The sequence below is a fragment of the Cyprinus carpio genome, chromosome A2, assembly GCF_018340385.1.
Source record: "Cyprinus carpio isolate SPL01 chromosome A2, ASM1834038v1, whole genome shotgun sequence".
Classification (NCBI taxonomy): domain Eukaryota; kingdom Metazoa; phylum Chordata; class Actinopteri; order Cypriniformes; family Cyprinidae; genus Cyprinus; species Cyprinus carpio.
The window spans coordinates 3,767,668-3,784,963 of record NC_056573.1 but is presented as its reverse complement, the minus strand read 5'-3'; the positions used below and the strand labels follow the sequence as shown (position 1 = coordinate 3,784,963).

Here is a 17,296-nt window from a genome sequence, read left to right as displayed (position 1 = left end):
TTCACGGCAGATTGAGGAAGGTGCCCTTCTGTGATGACGCTTTGGAAACAAAATCGAAAGTACAAAGCGAAGCGAGCCACACGACTCCTATAGAGTCATTTTCTTGCAGCTGCTGCCGCTTTGATGCAAACGTACTGCCGTTCTGATCCAAAAAACACAGTGTGAACAGAATCCAGCAGGCAGAGCATTTTTTGATTTGCCTTTTGATTTTTCATTTAAAAAAAACAAAAACAACTCACTGTCGTTGCTGTCTTTTAACAGGTTATCTCCATTCTCATCATCATCCTCTCCTGTTTTTATCTCCTCAGAAGGAAGGTCCTTCTGTTTGAAGACAAACAAAGATAAAGTTAAGCTGTTGCTTTAAATACTGAGCATTTGAGTGAATTTTGCAATTTAAATTAAATTATATTGTACACCATCCATCACTAATGTTGCCACCCTTGGTAAATAAAAGCAAAATGGATTATGAAAAACTGTTTTGTTGTTTCTCCTCCATTCAGAAAGTTAAAAAACCTAATCTTTAAAATACAATCACACACACAAACTTTATTGGCAGCTTTTAACATCCATTGCACAAAGTTCGAAAGGCTTCTTTAAAATATATCTAAAAACATTATAATAATAATAAAAAAAAAAAAAATCGCTTTTAATAACTCCAAAATGGTTTTACTGCATAAAAAAAAAAAAATAAAAAAAAACTAATTATTGAAAACATAATTAAAAATAAAAATAAATAAAAATAAAAAAACTTAAAAATTACTAACTAATGTTCACAAAAAAAAAAAAACTAATATGCTTCAGTTACCTTAATAATTAAATACTAGTGAATATATTCAATGTAAAACCAAAAGATTTTTTTTCTTAGCTCATATTCAGCAAGGGTTCTGATATCTGTTGACGGCACTTGTTCACACTTCTATTATCAGCCACTGAAAAGCCTGAATGTTATCTAGATTCTAGAAAGCTCTCTAGTGGTTGATGATGTGGAGGTCCACTCACAGGAAGCTCTTTGGCCAGTTTGATGACCATGTTTTCCAGATAGTCCGCCAGACTCTTGAACTGCTGGTTGGTGGGCTGGAAGAAGTGCGGGCTCCTTCTGGAGAGCAGTCGCAAGGCTCGCCAGCCGTAGTTTGAGTTACACACAACTCTGAGGGACGACGACAAACAATTCATTTATCCTGATGCACAGCTTGATCATTTATGAGACTGAATTAGTAAATCTCTGTACTTGTACTCATCCTCCACCATGTTAGTTGGGTCTGCCTGCTCGATGGCTTCCACGAAAAACTCCTCCAGTGACGGCATGAACTCCCTTTAATCGAGAAACGTATTAATGCAACTTTTATCGCATAAAGCATCTGTGTGCAAGCGTTTACCAAACACAAACCTGCTATCTGACTTGCAGGCCTCCATATTGTCATGGTTTAGATTCCAGAGCCTCGTCAGTTCCTCACTGGTGAGGAGCAGCAGAAATGCAAAATAAGATCAGAATCGAAGACTTACACAAGTTGCACAGCAATCTATTACGATCTTACTTTCCCATGAGGATTTTGCGATCTGGGCCCTTCCCCAAAAAGTCCTCTGGTGCTTGTCTCTTTCTGCTGGGACGGATGGGTTTGGTCTCTGCTGGTCTGAGAGAAACACGACTCTATTCACATATCCATTCAGAGCTAGGGTTCAGATTCAGTACATCTGGGTAAATTATATGTTCTGTTTTATTTATGTAATACCTTTCTTTCACAAAGCTTGGACAGCCTTCATTTTTCCAAGAGTTCCAGTTTTCTTCTGTGTTCAGGATGTGCTGTTGAAGATATAATAAACACATTAAAATCATAAAATAAAGAAGCTTTTGGAGCACTAGGCTGCAATATCTATCTATATGTGTTCAACTACAATCCAAGTGCATATACTGTGCAGATACTACTTACCTCAACCATAGACGCAAACTTGTCCCCATCTGGAGGGGTTTCTTTCAGTAACAAATGAGAAGTAGGTGTACAGTAATGAATGAATATGTAAGCACACACCTCCAATCAGTGATTCGTAAGATTAAAACAAACCTGATAGACTAGTTTGGTTGTGTCCTCGATCCACAAAGACTGATCGTCATTCAAAACACAGCTGGAACTGTGAAGATTAGAGAGAAAGTGCAGTAAAAGACAAAAAGACAAGGGGGAACTGTACGTTACTGTTATCCTTGCAGCTTGGAAAGTCTAAAATGATGCTGAACATGCTTTCTGCTTCCCCTGACCTCTTGAACTTGACCTGGCCCTTGAGATACTGGAAGAGGATGAGATACTGAAGCAGGATGTGTCGTCTGAAGTTGCTGTCACTCAGCTGAAGGTCCATCAACTGCAGAAAGATGCCAAATTTGCTTTGTGTTACCAGGACTACGTGACTGAAGTGTACTTATAACAGCAAATCTTTCTTATTGAACACATGATGAATAAAGACTGGAAGCACCGACTTTCTCACTGGTGAGGAACTTGGCGAAGTAGACGTGGTCTCCAGCAGCAGTCCTCATCTCCTCCAGCTTTCTCTTTGAGGCCTGCATGTCATCCAGTTTGTAGCTCTTGAACACAGCTAGCGTCTCATCTGAAAACTGCACAGAGAACACAGTTGAGGGGAGATTTAAACTAGATACAGGTGGACCAAGCATGTCAGCTGCTTCCTTCTAGTCAGTTCTTCTCTAGTTCAGATATACTGTAGTCCGTCACATGTAAACTATGGACAACCACAAAGTGTGCATATACTTAAACTGTACTTAAAATGTTTTGTTTTTAATAGGAAGCTTGATCAAATACTTCTCAGCTCTGTTGGTGGGGTACCATTTTTTATTTCGGTTGTGCATGCTCATGCATCCCTGGTTATAACCTACTTGAGGTCTGGGCGGGTGACTAAGAAGTTAAGTGCAAAACCTTCAAGAGTTGATTCAGTTTTTTACATTTAACTTCAAATGAATCCAACATGACTGTCTTGGAGGAAGACCTTGGTTCGGATGAAACCCTCAGATAACTGAATGATCTTATACCTTAAGGAAAGTCATCCATGAGAACTTGTCGTAGCACTGTACAGGGTTTCTGAAATAGTCCTGCAGGGTCCAGAATTTCCTGTACAAGTTGTAGTCTATAGGAATAGTGCTACAAAATAAAAGCCCTCTGAATTAGACACTAATGATTAAGTGATTAATAACAGACAAAATAGAGTGTTTTCAATAGAGGATGTGAAAATGCAAATATTGTTTACCAGGGAGCAGGTGCATCTTCATCACCCATCTCTCCCTCCTCCACGTCCATGCCCTCCTCTTTAACCTCTGTGTGCGGGGGAAAACATTCAAACATGTCTCACATCTACTGTAGAATCTGCTGTGGGTGTAAGTAAATCAAACCCAACATCTGTCAGCGTGACTGTACCTGCAGTCCGAGTGTGCTATCCTGCTCATTTTTATTGAACACTGTGATGTTATCGAGGTTGAACTGACTCTGTAAGTTCAGGCCTGTAACACAAGCGAAAAACATTAGCAACAACCCAACAAAGAACCAAGAGAAATAAGAAATGTAAAAAAGTATACCTGATTTTTCTGACAAAGGGAAGAGTCGTGCTAAAAACAGCTGGATTCGTCCACAGAACACTGTGTTCTGAGACTTGGAGAGTCTCCGGAGGAGGTCTGTAGGCAAACACAGCGGCGATGTTAGGCTTCTCCAGCACATTCACAATAAAGAATACTGCTGGAGATATACCTGAGTATGTGTGCGCATCGAGACAGAATTCATGATTTGATTTAAACGCTTCTACATCAACAAACCATAACAGAAACACAATTATATCATTCAAAATGATGATGATTACAAAACACATCTTTATTATAAAAACTGACATCTTAAAAGTTTGTTTACAAGAAGAAAGGTCTGTTTTAAGATGTAGAATACATATTAGATATGGTACCGTTTTAAGATAAATCCATCAAAGAGAAAAAAAAACATGCATAAAACTTAAACTTGAAACTCACCATTGCACATTCGTAACAAGTAATTTTTTCCAGCAGAGTAAAATGTACTCTGTAAAAAAAGAGCAAACATTAATAATACACCTGCAAACAGCAATTAAGGGGTTAATGGTATGACCATAGTTTACAAAAAAAAGTGACGACACTAATAATAAAAGCCAAATTTGGTAAAGATTGCCTGAACTGTCTAGGATGTTCAAAAACTGTCTTAGAGTTCGAAAAAAGTCGGTTTTAATGAAAACTTCAAACACTAACTGTGGCATGATATTACATAGTTTCTAGACAATAATACCATTTATTAGGGCTGCGATTTTCATGCACATCTCCTCAGTGAAGGCGCTCCTGTGATTAGTAGTATATCTCCAGCAGATCAGGGTTGCCAGGTTTTCGAAACAAAACCTGCCCAATTGGTTCTCAAAACTAGTCCAAAACTAGCCCAATCGCGTTTCGTTCCGGGCGATACAAAATACACGTTTTTGTCAAGGTTAAAAACAACCGCAGAACATTCAACAGTCTAAATATCACGTTATTGGTATTGGGGTCGCTTCAACCCGCGAACATGAAAAACAACCCCAGACTTGGCAACACTGGTTCAGGTGGAGCGGCATTTACTACACAGAGCCGTAATTCACTGACAGTCTACACAAAATCGATTTTAAAACCGCAGGCGATTCTTTGTCGATTTTGTGTAGCTTGTCGGTGGACTACAGCTCTGTGTAGTAAATGCTGCTCCACCTGAACCAGTGTTGCCAAGTCTGCGGTTGTTTTTCATGTCCGCGGGTTGAAGCGGCACCAATACAAATAACGTGATATTTAGCCCCTAAAATGTGAATATTACCAAGGCAACCCTGCCAAAAAAAATATATTTTAACCCCGAGATGCAATTTTTATCGGGGAACCTCCTGGAAACACGACTGGACTAGTTTTGAGAAGCAACTGGGCAGGATTTGTTGTGAAAACCTGGCAACCCTGATCTGAACACACGTGCTGGAGATATACTACTAATCACAGGAGCGCCTTCACTGATGAGATGCGCATGAAAACCGCATTCGATGTTTTGCACAGCCCTACAACTTATTTATATTTACAGTGAAAATATGTTATTTTGGTCATGTAGCACAGCAATAGAAATAGAAACAGAATCAAACAGCATAAATACATGTTGTTGGTGGTGATTCTTCTTAACTGCGTGCAAAATTTACATATTCACATCAACAACTTACACAAACTAAGCACTACCAACTACAAGTTCAGAACTTACAGACTTCCACGTCGAGACATTCTCTTCAACAAAGGAGAAGATTTTGTCGCACTGGTCCAGAGGAAGACAGTCGAGGACATCTCCCAGCAGAAGAAAAGGAGTGGTAGCAGAGCAGACGCCTTCACGAAACCAAACAGACTCATGATCTCAAAATCTTCTCTTCTATACTTTAATATTTATGTGAAAAGCTGGACGTGCACACATGCCTTCAGTCACGCCGTCTATACTGATGTAGATCAGAGAGAGGAAATCTTCCACGTCTGCTTTCTGCTTCACCTGCGAAATCAAATCAAACCATCATCTCACACAACAATAACTCATACGCAAAATAATTCAAGTATTCTCGAGTGAACAACTCACGATCTGCTCCTCGAGAACTCCACGCAGGGCTTGATCAAGAGTGGCTTTCTTCTCTGTTTCACTGCAGAGAAACAACAGAAATCACACCGAGCAACGGCGGGATGAGGGTTACATTTAAGACGCTTTAAGCATATAAAAATACACGTGAAAATCTTGATAAAGAGCGATTATTACTTTCCAGGCAGATGGCTGAAAGCGCTGGTCAGGGGTTTACAGTTCCTGATGTCTACGGCACTTTTAGTGGCAGCCTGGAGACAGAAAAAACTATTAGTTTGATAACATTTGAGTCAAGTGGTTATGGGATTCATGACAAAAACAGTGAGTGTGGCACGAGATCACGTGGTTTCCAGACACAATCACACCAAAATACAGCGAAAATGTTATTTTTCTTCACATTGCGTATTAATCCTATGCGTTTCATTTAGTAACACGGTATTTCCATCACAGTAGCACATTATGTCCTTCACAAACACCATCATAAAGCATGCACTAACAGATTACTGTAAGTTACACACGTCTAGCGCAACAGGCCCGATGCGCCATAAATACATCACGATAATATCTTCTGTTACATAGCGTTACGGCTTTACAGGCAAGGGACAGAAACAATACACTCTCATCTTAAAAAATCGTCTGCCAGTGCCAGAGCAGGTCTGTCGGGGAGCGGCTGTGGTGATAGTTTACCGTGAATTTATCTCTGGCTTCAGTGAAATCGAAGAGAGACGGAGGAGACATGTTTACTGGCGCTTTGTCTAATCTGCTTCCGGTTCTCCTTCTTCTTCGTTAGTTTGAATGTATTGGTGACACGCATGTATATCGCCACCTACTGGACTGCTATGCTGAGGTTTTATTTATTTATTTATTATTATTATTATTTCCAGATTTTTGCTTTTCCTTCAATCTGATGCAGTTGGACTGTGCATTATAATAAAAAACAAAACAAATGAATATAAAACACATATTAAAACAACAACACCAAAATGAACCCACTATGAAGGCATTTTATACATACAATTCATGTTATTTTTCTACTAAAGAGAAAAATATTAGGCTTACGCACAGTAGTATTCAGGTAAATAATATCCCACAAACTGAATGAATTAAACAAATGTATAATAACACTGCAGTCATCTGTACTGTATTATCTGATGGATTAATGCTTTAGTAAAGATACTAAAGGCGTGCACCAGAAGCCCAAAGCAGGCTATACTTTGACCAAGTCCCGCTCTATTACTATTTTCTTAATTTCTCCAGTACTGAAAGCAGAATCAATAATGTCAGAGCTTTTATAGATACTTCAGTCTTTCATAATTTAGCCCCATAGCTCATTTAATACTGGTTGTGTCCAATTCTGACCCCTGCCAGATTATTACCCCCCTAGTGTCGGTCGGTTTAGGGTTAGGTGAATGAAATAATTTGGCAGGGGGTCGAAAATGGGCACAACACCGGTATCCATCCCTACTTACCAGAGAAGCCAAGAATGATCAGTTGCAGAGCTATATCTTGCATGGAAGAACAAGCGGAAGTGGACGAACAACTCATTGTTTTAAAAACAACAATGAAGAACAAGCTAAAAATGTTCTCAGTGTCTCTCAGAAGTGTCACAGCCTCTTCGTTGTTTGGGGAGGAACTCCATCTTTGAGTTGATCTGAATTATTGGAAACTGTTGGTTTTGAAGATGATGATTAACTTTATTCACTGTGAAAACTTCAGGCTATATCATGTTTCTCTGTCATGTCGCCTGTGCTGGTTAGGACAGATTTATCCAGGTGATATTTTATTGCTTGATTTTTTTTTTGTTGTTGTTGCACTGTTCCATTCACAGTCATAGTGTTGTTTTTTTTTTGTTTGTTTGTTTGTTTTACCAAATCTCTTTCAAAACAGTCACTTGTCGGCACCTGCAGGCATTACGTTGTAATGGATACAATCTCAGTTTCTGTTTTATTTTAATGTTTTTCATTTATTTATTTACTGATGTATATATATATATATATTAACTATATAAGCTAACGTGAATCCAAAAATCTAAACAAATAAGATATTATATATTTTAAATTAATATAATCCCAGATAGTACATGTACATCTGCAAGATATCTGTTAAATATCTCTTCATCTGGAAAGCATCTGCTGTGTACAAACATTCATTCTAAATCATAAACATCTTATAGACATTTTCTAAACGTCTATTCGACATTTGATAGGAAATGTCCTATAGATGTATTGCAGATGAGCAAACACTCTAAAAAATACATCTTGCAGATATAACGCAGACGTCAAATAGATGCTTGTGTGCTATCAGGGATAATTTATACATTTGACTAATCACTTTTCTTTAAAAAAACTGAAATGTGAGGTTTATAATTTTATCAAAGTTTTTGTAAAAACCTGTATTTGAACTCTAAAGTTAAGTCATGTTTTTTTAACATGGTACGGGAACTGTAGTGCAGCAGATCACAAGACCCTCCAGCGGACAGTGAACACAGATGCAAAGATCATCGGTGCCCCTCTCCCCTCCATCCTGGACATTTTCCTTACACGATGCTCCAGCAAAACCAACAGTATCGTGAAGGACCCCCCATCCCTCCCACAGTCTCAGTAGGTTAGTTGTGTATGGTATGCTTTTAATGTGAAACTAGCCACAGCTAGACAGAATTTCTTTTCAAACCTTCTAAACAGTAACTTAAACAACACTCGTACTCTTTTTGCCACTGTTGAGAGACTGACAAACCCCTCAAGTCAGATTCCCAGTGAAATGCTCTCAGACAGCAAATGCAATGAGTTAGCTTCCTTCTTTTCTGAGAAGATCATCAATATCAGGAAGGTGATTACCACATCCTCAAGCAATGCAGAGGTCAGACACATTTGGCCACAATATCAAAAAGATACTACTGTATGTCTATTTTTGAAGCAATTGATAGCAAAATTTTGGAAGAAATAGTGCAGCACCTAAAATCGTCAACCTGCTATCTTGGCACCCTTCCCGCATCTTTTTTCAAAAGTGTGCTTAACTGTTTAGAAGCAGATCTCTTAGAAGTGGTGAACGCCTCACTTCTTTCTGGGACATTTCCAAACTCCCTGAAAACTGTGGTTGTTAAGCCCCTCCTGAAATCTTGATAACACAATTTTGAGCAATTATAGACCAATATCTAATCTTCCTTTTATAGGCAAAATTCTAGAAAACGTAGTCCTTAATCAGCTGAACAAATACTTAAACTCAAATGGATACCTGGACTTTTTTCAATCTGGTTTCAGACCGCATCACAGCACAGAGACAGCACTCATCAAGATAATAAATGATATTCGCTTAAATTGTAATTCTGGCAAACTATCAGTGCTGGTATTGCTAGATCTCAGTGCTGCGTTTGACACTGTCGATCATAACATACTACCACAAAAAACTTAAAAATAGACTTGGACTTTCTGATGGTACTCAAATGGTTCAGGTCATACTTAGAAGGGAGAGGTTATTATGTGAGTCTAGGAGAGCATAAGTCTAACTGGACGTCCATGACATGCGGAGTCCCACAAGGCTCAATTCTTGCACCGCTCTTGTTTAGCCTGTATATGCTCCCACTAAGTCAAATAATGAGAAAGAACCAAATTGCCTATCACAGCTATGCTGATGATACACAGATTTACCTAGCCTTGTCGCCAAATGACTACAGCCCCATTGACTCCCTCTGCCAATGTATTGATGAAATTAATAGTTGGATGTCCCAGAACTTTCTTCAGTTAAACAAGGAAAAAAACTGAAGTCATTGCATTTGGAAACAAAGACGAATTACTCAAGGCGAATGCATACCTTGACTCTATGGGTCAAAAAACTAAACACGTCAAGAATCTTGGTGTGATTCTGGAGTCAGACCTTAGTTTCAGTAGTCACGTTAAAGCGGTAACTAAATCAGCATACTATCATCTCAAAAACATTGCAAGAATTAGATGTTTTGTTTCCAGTCAAGACTTGGAGAAACTTGTTCATGCCTTTGTCACCAGCAGGGTGGACTATTGTAATGGTCTTCTCACCGGCCTTCCCAAGAAGACCATTAGACAGCTGCAGCTCATCCAGAACACTGCTGCCAGGATTCTGACTAAGAACCAGAAAATCTGAGCATATCACACCAGTCCTCAGGTCCTTACACTGGCTTACAGTTACATTTAGGATTAATTTTAAAGTACTTTTACTCGTTTATAAATCACTCAATGATCTAGGACCAAAATATATTGCAGATATGTTCACTGAATATAAACCTAACTGACCACTCAGATCATTAGGATCGAGTCAGTTAGAAATACCAAGGGTTCACACAAAACAAGGGGAGTCCGCCTTTAGTTACTATGCCGTCCGCAGTTGGAATCAGCTTCCAGAAGAGATCAGATGTGCTAAAACATTAGTCACATTTAAATCTAGACTCAAAACTCATCTGTTTAGCTGTGCATTTATTGAATGAGCACTGTGCGATGTCCGAACTGATTGCACTGTATTTTACGTATTCACTGTATTTTATGTAAAAAATAATTTTCTATTTTTAACTGTTTTAAATTCATTTTAAATAAGTCAATTTTTAAATCATTTCCAAAGTTTTAAAATTGCTTGGTTTTTTGTTTTAATTATTTTTCTTCATGATTATTTTACTTTCTTTTATGTAAAGCACTTTGAATTACCATTGTGTACGAAATGTGCTATATAAATAAACTTGCCTTGCCTTGCCTTGCCTTACAGTGTTTATGTGTAGCATTTGTATAGTTTGTATTTTGTTTTGTTTTTAAACATTTATTTATAGCATTTAAAGTCAAAATCTGTCAGTAGGTTAGTTGTGTATAGGTTTATACTATTTTACTTCATTGTTGTATGTCTGTATTTTTGTAGCACTGTGGTACTTTGAGGCACAACATTTCGTTCCACTGTATGTCCACACATGTAGCAGAATGACAATAAAGCTCAACTTGAACTTGAACTTGAACTTAACTGTCATTTAAGGGTGTAGCCTAATATGTTACTAAAGAGTAGATATTGCCGTTTTTTAGTTAAGTCAAGCCAAACTGCAAATGGGTTCTAACAATACTCGCCTCCAGTGGACTTTTATTACAAATGTGCTTTATAAGTACAAATAAACAGCCAATATGCCAGTAATATGCATGCTAATAAGCAACTAGTTAAAAGTGAGAATTGGTCCTTAAATAAAGTGATATAAAAAGGTGTAATTTCTTGGTACTTTAAAGTCTCTTATAAGCTCAGGGTCGAGTGAAGGTAAAAGCAACTATCATGATTCATTGACCTTTCCTCTTCACTTAGTTTATTTATTTGTAGTAAGACAGTATTGTATGATATAATTACATAATTCAATAATTACATTACAATACTGGTAATGGAGAGCTTTAATCATCTAATTTTTAAGAATAATATATATTTAATCTGACATAAACTATCAATTCAGTATTACTTATAACTGAAGTATCATACAGATTAGCAAATCTAAGGAAGAAAGAAAGAAAAAAGACAAACACAAGTCAGAACTCTCAAAAATGTTTTATTTATATATATTTTAAATATCCAGTCAATTTCTATCTGCCAGGAGACGAGTTTGCCCTGGTTCTGCATGTAATCCATCTTTACTCAGCTCCTGCAAAACAAAAACAAAACACAAAAAAATGGAAGAAAGAAAACCGACAAACACAAGTCAGCACTTTCAAAAATGTTTTAATTTTTAAATGCATATTTATTGTATTTTACTTAAAAAAGAGAAGTGTTTTAATGCAATCATCTGGATTATGAATCCATCTTTATTCCATATCTAATCAATTCTAAAATAAATCGACGATCAGGTATTTAATAGGCCTATAATTGAAACTGGATGTGCACAGAGTCCTTGGAAGTGCTGGCACATATCTCACAACATGTTTTCCATTAAGACTTTATTTTTAATCTTCATTGATTTTATCATTATCAATTATGCTATAAGACAAACTATTCCACAGAACTGTCAAATAGAAGCTCCAGCACTAATAGATTTGGTCCTTTTGTTCACAAAGATGATGTCTTTCCTTTTTACATCATAGCAAACTCCTTTAATTTGTTTTGGAATTTGCTTTTGTCTGGCAGTACAGCTGCTTGAGGAGATCTACGGCATGTGTTTGTTCATGTCTCATCAGCACAATGTGAGGAAACTGATAACTGAACTTTTGGGTGTTGCAGTTCTGTCACTCGATAAATGCCGTTCAGAAGTGTCACTCCACCCTCAGCAAAGCCACCCGATACACTCGTCTCTCTCTGTATGTGCTTCGATTGCTGCAGGGGAAGTTAAAAGCTCTTACGCTAGCAAGTCTGACCGGCTGTCAGTATGTTATCATTCATCAGCTGGAAAAAAATAGCTATAAAAGTGATTCCAACGATATTGCTCTAGTATATTGTTATCGTTACGGTTGTGGTGTGGAATTTGTCAAACTTCGTGTTTATAGTTATCGGTATCGTTTTTGGTGTGAACGGGTCTTTAGATTGTGCCGTTTCCAATTGTTGAACACTAATGTTCAGTAAACTTGATTACCAGATATACAGTATATTCTATTGTCAGAAATAGTTTGGAATAAGACTAACACTGACTTTACAAACGGATCTCATCACTATTTATTTCAGCTACCTCATGAAACAATAAAATGCATTAGACATAAATCATAGTTTTTCAATGGAACCTAGCCAAAATTCATAATTGCAATTTGAATGACAGCCAATCATTTTAGGCATGCAGCTTAAATTCTTTCCATCCCTCCAAAGCAGTTCCACGCTGATGCATTTTGAAACGGTCCTATGTTTTTCAGTGGTGTCAAAACATTAAACAGATGCTAGATGATGAATGAAAAGCTGTCCCTAAAGAGGCTTACTTATAGTTAGTTAATAGGGTTTGGTGTAGCACTAATTAAAAACGTTATACGTGAGTGGATCCATGCATACAATAACTCTGTCCATGCCAAATAGGAAACCAAATCCTTCCTTTCAAATGTACTTGTGGATATTACATTTTTAACTGATGTTAACAGTTATTGAGACATTCAGGTCGTGACATGGTCCAGCAGCCCCAGCTTTGGTAAATTATTTGTAATTTGTGACAGTCGTCAAGTTGCTGACTCCTGTGACAGCTTTAGTATCCGTTAGTCTGGAGGTGATACAGAAGTTGACATCAGGTCGGTTTGTACTTGTTAACTGTTTTGCAGAAGTGTTCTCATAAAACACTCAGTATAATGTTGAGAATATTTTGCGGCAGATGCTTAAAGATGAATTGTTTAATTCTATCAGTGTTAAAACTCTTTCCTCTATATCCCAGCTTAATAAACAGAGACACAACAACATTGCCTCACTGGCCCATCTGTTCAGTCAATTGCAGATGGGGATAGTGTTAGGGAAACCTGTTTTTTTTTTTTTTTTTTTTTTTTTTTTTGCAGATTTGGTATGCTAGTGCCTCAGAAATGTGCGTACTTCCAATTTGACATAATGTGGCTTGCTATTTAGCGATAGAAGAACAGAAGATTGAAACTCATCCCTTCATAGAATATATATGTACACTACCAGTCAAAAGTTTTTAATAATTAAAAATATATATATATATATATATATTAATTTTTGTTTTTGGAAACGTTTTTTGCTGCTTAAATTTTTTTTGTGGAAATCATTCTACATTCTTTTTTTCTTTGGAAAAAAAACAAACAAAACAAAACAACAGAATTTACTTGAAATGTAAACCTTTTGTAACATTATACATGTTACATAACTGTTACTTTCAATCCTTTTAATGCAGAATTAATGTATTATTTATTTATTTATTTATTTTTTAATTGCCCCCAATTTGTTTTGTGTATCATGGTTTCCACAGAAATATTACACAGCAAAAACTTTTTTCAACATTGATAATTAGAAATGTTTCTTGAGCAGCAAATCATCACATTAGAATGATTTCTGAAGATCATGTGCCACTGAAGCTGAAAATTCAGCTTTAATCACAGGGATATATTACATTTTACAGTTATTTAAATGGTAATAATCACAATATTACTGTACTTTTTGGATCAGATAAATGCAGTCTTCTTTCAACAACAATTATTCCAAATGAATTATTTCAAACTTTTCACTGGTTGTATATATAGTTCTAGTTATAAGTATAAAATTGTATATAAATTGACATACACCTTGAAGAATCCACAAGATAAGATGATGTGAAATTGCTTATTGAGGGTACTACAAAACCAAAAAACAAGCAACTTTTATTCTGCAAGGTGCATGTGAATGTAAGACCGCTACTGTGTGTATACAGTATAGGGCTGCCAGCATGTTAACATTTGATATTTATTACTGTATGAATTAATACGAAAATAAAAATTGACATGGCAAATTCAAAAGTCAAGATAAGTCACATTAATGCTGAAAACAAGATTAATTTATTCAGTCATCTGCCAGCCCTTAAAGGAGAAATGATTTGCCTTCCAGTGAATAAATCTGTAAGTGCACTGAATTACAAGAAATTCCTGAGACGTTGAATAGAACACGGTAGAAGTAGCTGTGCAAGTAGTCAATTTAGCTAGAAAATAAGATATCATTAGGACAACGATGAGAGAAATGGGATTGCATGTTTTGGTATTGCATGTAGACGTCGGTGTTACCAGGTATCTACATCTCAAAACCAAGGACATAACAAACAGGTGTATTTACAAGACACTTTTCAGGGCCTGGGCCACTGACCAGAACCAGATCTGGGGGTTCGGGGTTCAATTAGGGGTTCTGTCGTGGAGGAGTCCGGATCAGCTGTGCCTTTCAGAACATTCATACGCTTGCGAAGCGCTTCCTTTTTTGGGCAGAGCAAGAAGTCGTACACAAGAGCAGCAGCCACCCCTCCGCACATGGGTGCAATCCAGTATATCTGCGTGAGGAAATAATTATTACATTTGAGAAATAAAAAACAAAACAAACAACAAAACAAATAGGACTTCTATTTTCCACAAAAAAAACTTAGTTTCAAGCAAAATAACAAGTTATCTAAAAGAACCAATCATTTTCATTTCTGGCTTAAGAACATTGCAGGACGTAAAACTATGTGTCACAATGTTTATTTATGCAAAAACAATTGCATTATAACATAGGATATAACCAAATCATAAAGCGATGAACTGGCTTTAATTCTTGATTTCATTCAAAAAGCAATTGTGATTTGTTCGGTTACACCAACAATTGTGATTACTTAGAAATTGTAGTCTGTTACTGATTCCAAATTACATGACCAAAATTGTAGTTATTAACATAATCCACTACATTACACATTTCTTCAGGTATTATAATCAGACTACTTTTAGATTACTTTTGACCTAACTCATTTATCACATTGATTTAAAATAGATAATCTTGTATCATATTGATATAAAAATACAAAAAGAAAAAAGACTTATATGAATAGCTATAAGCAACACTATAATACATCAAAGCTCGCAGACTGGGGTTTTCTTGAAGGAAATGCAGGAGGTTTGAGAGTTTAATGAAAAGCTAGTAGCTAATTAAATCATAAAAATCTTCAATTAAAATAAATCAAATCACTTCATAAAAATAGAAAATATTATACCTGTTTATCTGCATGTCATGTGAATTATATGTAATCATGTAATCAATATAAAAGTAACTGTAGTCTGAGTATCAGTATTTAAAAATGTAATATAATCTAATTACAAGTACCTGATTATTGAATCCAGATTACATGTAATCTCTCATTACCCAGCACTGATTACACTTTATTTCAATAGTTCACTTTAGACATTCTAGTAAGTAAAAGTAACTTTGCATCTACATGTTGACTAACTTGCAACTAGATGTCAACTAAGGTAAGGGTTTGGGCTTGTAGAATAAGTTAACATGTACTTGCAAAGTTTCTTTGACTACAGTAGAATGTGTGTTGGCGAGCATCAAATTGTCTACTAATACTCTGATGACGGCTAGTTGACATGTAGTTACAAAGTTACTTATAGTTAGTAGAATGTCTAAAATGGACTCGGAATAAAGTGTTGCCATTTGTTCCTACAATAAATAAAGAAATAAATTGGCAGGAACGTACCCAGTGGTTTTTAAATGCTTCAAGAACAACGGCTGGTCCAAAAGATCTAGCGGGGTTGATGCCACACCCGGTGTAACTGATCTGGAGACAGGACAGGAATGATGAGCTTATAACTTTATGATGTGCAAGCTGACACAGAGCAGAATAGAGACTTTACTAAGCTTCATTTGAAGTCCGCTGATCTAGTTTCATTTACTTTTGGTTGATGAAAAGCCAATTATGAAGTGCTTACTGCTACCAGGTGCCCTAAACCAACGGACAGTCCGATGGCTAGGGGTGCGGAGCCCGTGACATCAGTTCGGTGTTTGTCTGTTGTGGCCAGGACACAGAGGACCAGCTGAAAGGTTGCAAAAAGCTCAATGGCGAATCCCTGACCCGGTTTCACACCGTTACTCAGCTATAAGAAAAATAAGACAACATAAAATATTGGATTACATTGTAAAGATGCAAAACGGGATTCAACATAAGTATGCTTCTAAATTCATATTACGATAGCAAGACAGACAGGATAATAAATGTGATTTGAAGAATGCATCCTAAAATTTGGCACCATTATTGTTAGAAGCTCATTTTACAAACATATTGTAATTGAATTTAAACTTGAAATAAAATTGATGAAAGAGCAAAAATGGAAAAGATAATATACAAAAACACAAACAATTGTTTCGGCCAACATAAATTGTAACGATAAACATTAAAAGAAAAGAATAAAGACTATTTTAAGATTGTTTTGAATTTGAAACAATATACAAAACCACAGCTAGACATTTGAGTAACTTATAGTAGCCCTTAACACATTCCCCATGTAACATTAACCGTGTAATACAATTCTGAATGTATTATTAGTGGTTGTGATTTCATATTATGTGTGTTAAGCAGCTTACCATGTTGAGTCCCAGTGTTGATTCAGGGTCAGGACTAACTTTGAACATAATGCCACTTGCCAGCACAGCTCCCAACATCTGGGCAACGATGTACATGAAGGCTCTGAAGAAGCTGATCTGACAGCTGACCAAAAGTCCTAAAGTAATAGCTGGGTTCAGGTGGGCTCCACTGATATGCCCCAAACTCTGAGCCAGTGTGGCAATGGCCAGGCCAAAAGCTAAAGCTACTTTAACCTCTTGGTCGGGATATCTGTTATGCTTGTTTCCGATGGCAGAGGCTATGCCAATAAAAACGAAAACAGTCATCCCAACAAACTCGGCCAATACTGCCCTCCAAAAGGACCAACTTTTAAGCTCTCGTGCCATTACGAGTATTGTTCCTTTTCTGCCTTTTAGCTAGTAAATGAAAATGCCAGCTAAGCTTACACTTATAAACACTTGGTGAAAGATGGTTGACAGGAAACTGGTTTTAACAAAGGAACCACAGACCAGAAAATGGCAGGAGGAAGGAGGTAGTTAATTGCTAACTGCACAAGAGCTAATGTCATATATCGAGAACACTAAGATCTAGTAGATCCGGTTTTCAAATCAAGATCTTTACCTGTTGCATTTTTGGGATTCATATGTTCCCATGCTGCCCAGATGTTTAAGTTTATGTTGATAAGCACCATAGTGAATACAAAAATCTGAACGGCTGTTTA

General features: G+C 36.8%; 2 protein-coding genes across 4 annotated transcripts; both read right to left on the bottom strand.

The window, feature by feature from the left end:
* Positions 1-72: 72 nt before the first annotated feature.
* LOC109109571 (THO complex subunit 1-like) lies at positions 73-6,445 on the bottom strand. The gene is made up of 20 exons (XM_042769600.1): positions 6,312-6,445; positions 5,802-5,875; positions 5,628-5,688; positions 5,474-5,543; positions 5,268-5,386; positions 4,010-4,058; positions 3,572-3,667; positions 3,415-3,496; positions 3,247-3,321; positions 3,032-3,140; positions 2,468-2,602; positions 2,252-2,352; positions 2,061-2,127; positions 1,929-1,979; positions 1,731-1,801; positions 1,536-1,631; positions 1,388-1,453; positions 1,229-1,312; positions 1,000-1,147; positions 73-321 (listed from the first exon to the last, which is right to left on the bottom strand). The coding sequence occupies exons 1-20, from the start codon at positions 6,360-6,362 to the stop codon at positions 88-90; spliced, it is 1,839 nt and encodes a 612-aa protein (XP_042625534.1). The 5' UTR covers positions 6,363-6,445; the 3' UTR covers positions 73-87.
* A 4,695-nt stretch (positions 6,446-11,140) lies between these two features.
* On the bottom strand, positions 11,141-17,007 carry aqp1a.2 (aquaporin 1a (Colton blood group), tandem duplicate 2). Of its 3 annotated transcripts, none has more exons than XM_042769588.1 (5): positions 16,596-17,007; positions 15,944-16,108; positions 15,712-15,792; positions 14,325-14,532; positions 11,141-11,250 (listed from the first exon to the last, which is right to left on the bottom strand). In XM_042769588.1, exons 1-4 carry the CDS (start codon positions 16,959-16,961, stop codon positions 14,335-14,337), a joined length of 810 nt encoding a protein of 269 aa, XP_042625522.1. In that variant the 5' UTR covers positions 16,962-17,007; the 3' UTR covers positions 11,141-11,250; positions 14,325-14,334. The 3 variants fall into 3 exon arrangements, with proteins under 3 accessions (XP_042625522.1, XP_042625527.1, XP_042625514.1); XM_042769593.1 differs by having other exon boundaries at positions 14,355-14,532; XM_042769580.1 differs by lacking the exon at positions 11,141-11,250 and having other exon boundaries at positions 14,031-14,532.
* Positions 17,008-17,296: the final 289 nt, after the last annotated feature.